This window comes from Momordica charantia (assembly GCF_013281855.1).
Source record: "Momordica charantia cultivar OHB3-1 chromosome 7 unlocalized genomic scaffold, Mcharantia_2.0 BLBB01000007.1, whole genome shotgun sequence".
NCBI classification, from domain to species: domain Eukaryota; kingdom Viridiplantae; phylum Streptophyta; class Magnoliopsida; order Cucurbitales; family Cucurbitaceae; genus Momordica; species Momordica charantia.
The window spans coordinates 13,607,803-13,609,830 of record NW_028275165.1 but is presented as its reverse complement, the minus strand read 5'-3'; the positions used below and the strand labels follow the sequence as shown (position 1 = coordinate 13,609,830).

Here is a 2,028-nt window from a genome sequence, read left to right as displayed (position 1 = left end):
ATGGAGACTTTGCAGACACTTGTTCAAACAACTGTCTCTAATCAAATGACACAATTGACTCAGAATCGAGGGAGCATATCAATAGAAGCTAAATATCTACGAGATTTTAAGAAGTACGATCCTCGCTCTTTTGATGGACTATCTGTAGATCCAATGTTGGCAGAGGCTTGGTTGTCATTGATGGAGACCATCTTTCGTTATATGAGGTGTCTGGAGGAACAAAAAGTGCAGTGTGATGTCTTTATGCTAAAAGATGATGCCTTTTTGTGGTGGGAGTCTACAGAAAGGCCTATCGATGTGAGTGGAGGCCCAGTTACCTGGTTGCAGTTTAAGGAGGCCTTCTTCCAACAATATTACCCAGCGATCACGTGGTATAGGAAGCAAGTTGAATTTCTGAACCTGAAGCAAGACAATAGATCAGTGGAGGAATATGACAGAGAATTCACAAAATTGTCCCGTTTTGCCCCTGAGTTAGTAGACACAGAGGCTACGAAGTGTGAACGATTTATAATAGATTTGAAGGATGAGAATAAAGGCTTTGTAGCAACCCTCTCTCCACCAGACTATGCTACAGCACTTCGTACGGCTGCATTGATTGACAATCGTTCAGCAAGTGGGTCCCAAGTGCCTCTAGGACCAGGATCGTCCTTATGACAAAAGAGAAAATTTGATCATTCATCTTCAAACTCATACCGATTTCAACATACATCTGGCAAGACGAACCAAGCTCATGTTTAAAGACAACAACCTAATCGACAACAAGGCCCTAGTTACGAAAAACCAATATGTAGTATTTGTGGGAAGTGTCATTGGGGGTGATGTTTGTCGGGAACTAGAGTATGTTTTAAATGTGGCCAAGAATGGCATGTGGCATTAAACTGCCATTAGAGAAATACTGCAGGTGGTGTAAGCCAACCCTTGAATTCCAACCAGGCAACTATAGGAAATTCAACTCAACAGCAGGGTAAGGTGTTCGCCACTACACGTCAGGAAGCTGAGAACTCAAATGCTGTAGTGATAGGTACGCTACCTATTCTTGGTCATTGAGCATTGAAAGTGAAGAAGTTGATCAAACTCAGGGAGTATTTTCCAAGATCGACTTGCGATCAGGATATCATCTGATGGGTTGGGTAAATTTAATTCATTTAAATCATAATAAATGGGGAGGAAACGACAATGCAGGGATTCGAACATAGGACATCCACCTCTGATACCATCTTAAGAATGAACAAACCACCACTCAACCCAAAAGCTTAAGCTGATGGGTTGGGAAAATTTAATTCATTTATATGGATTCTAACAAGAATAAAGGAGGAAGATATTCCTAAAACGACTTTTAGGTCTAGGTATGGGCATTATGAGTTCATTGTAATGTCTTTTGAATTGACAAATGCACCAGCAGTTTTCATGGATTTAATGAACAAAGTTTTTAAGGAGTTCCTGGATACCTTCGTGATTGTTTTCATTGATGATATTTGTCGCAACGTCATCGCGACGCGGAGCGGCCGACGTCATCCCCTGAAGGGTCTCTTTCGAGATAAGGGTTTGGAGTCACCACCAATCATCTATGAGCTGTGATTGATCACCTATTTTAAAATTTTGGTCTGCGAAAACATATTTTTGGTTCGGGAGTCGACTGAGCATAGGGAAGGTGTTAGCACCCTACGACACCCGTTTGAAAACGGTACCAAATTTTATCATAAATTATCCTATTATTTTATTTGGTCCAAGGAAAAAATATTTTGGTATTTTGATTGAAATGTCCCATGTTATATTAATTCACACTTGTTATAAGATTTGAATTAATAGGTATGAGTGGCACGAAAGCCATTATAAAAATTTTATTGGAAGGTCCAATTTCCATCATTGGAGTTTTTGAAATAATTATTTAGTAAGAAAACAATGATAAATAAAAAAAGAAATAAAACGAAATCATGGCACACATAAAGACTTGATCTTTAAATGTGATTGTTAATACCCCAAGCTCTTGCCACTGTGCCAAGACCTTAGTACACAATTTAAAGTCCT

At 39.3% G+C, this 2,028-nt stretch overlaps 1 protein-coding gene across 1 annotated transcript; it reads left to right on the top strand.

Annotated features, from left to right (window-relative positions):
- On the top strand, positions 1-654 carry LOC111023512 (uncharacterized). The gene has a single exon (XM_022300970.1). It carries the CDS (start codon positions 1-3, stop codon positions 652-654), a length of 654 nt encoding a protein of 217 aa, XP_022156662.1.
- Positions 655-2,028: the final 1,374 nt, after the last annotated feature.

What these genes read in the sequence shown, in the direction of transcription:
- LOC111023512 (XM_022300970.1), top strand. Translation starts at nt 1, where the DNA reads ATGGAGACTTTGCAGACACTTGTTCAAACAACTGTCTCTAATCAAATG.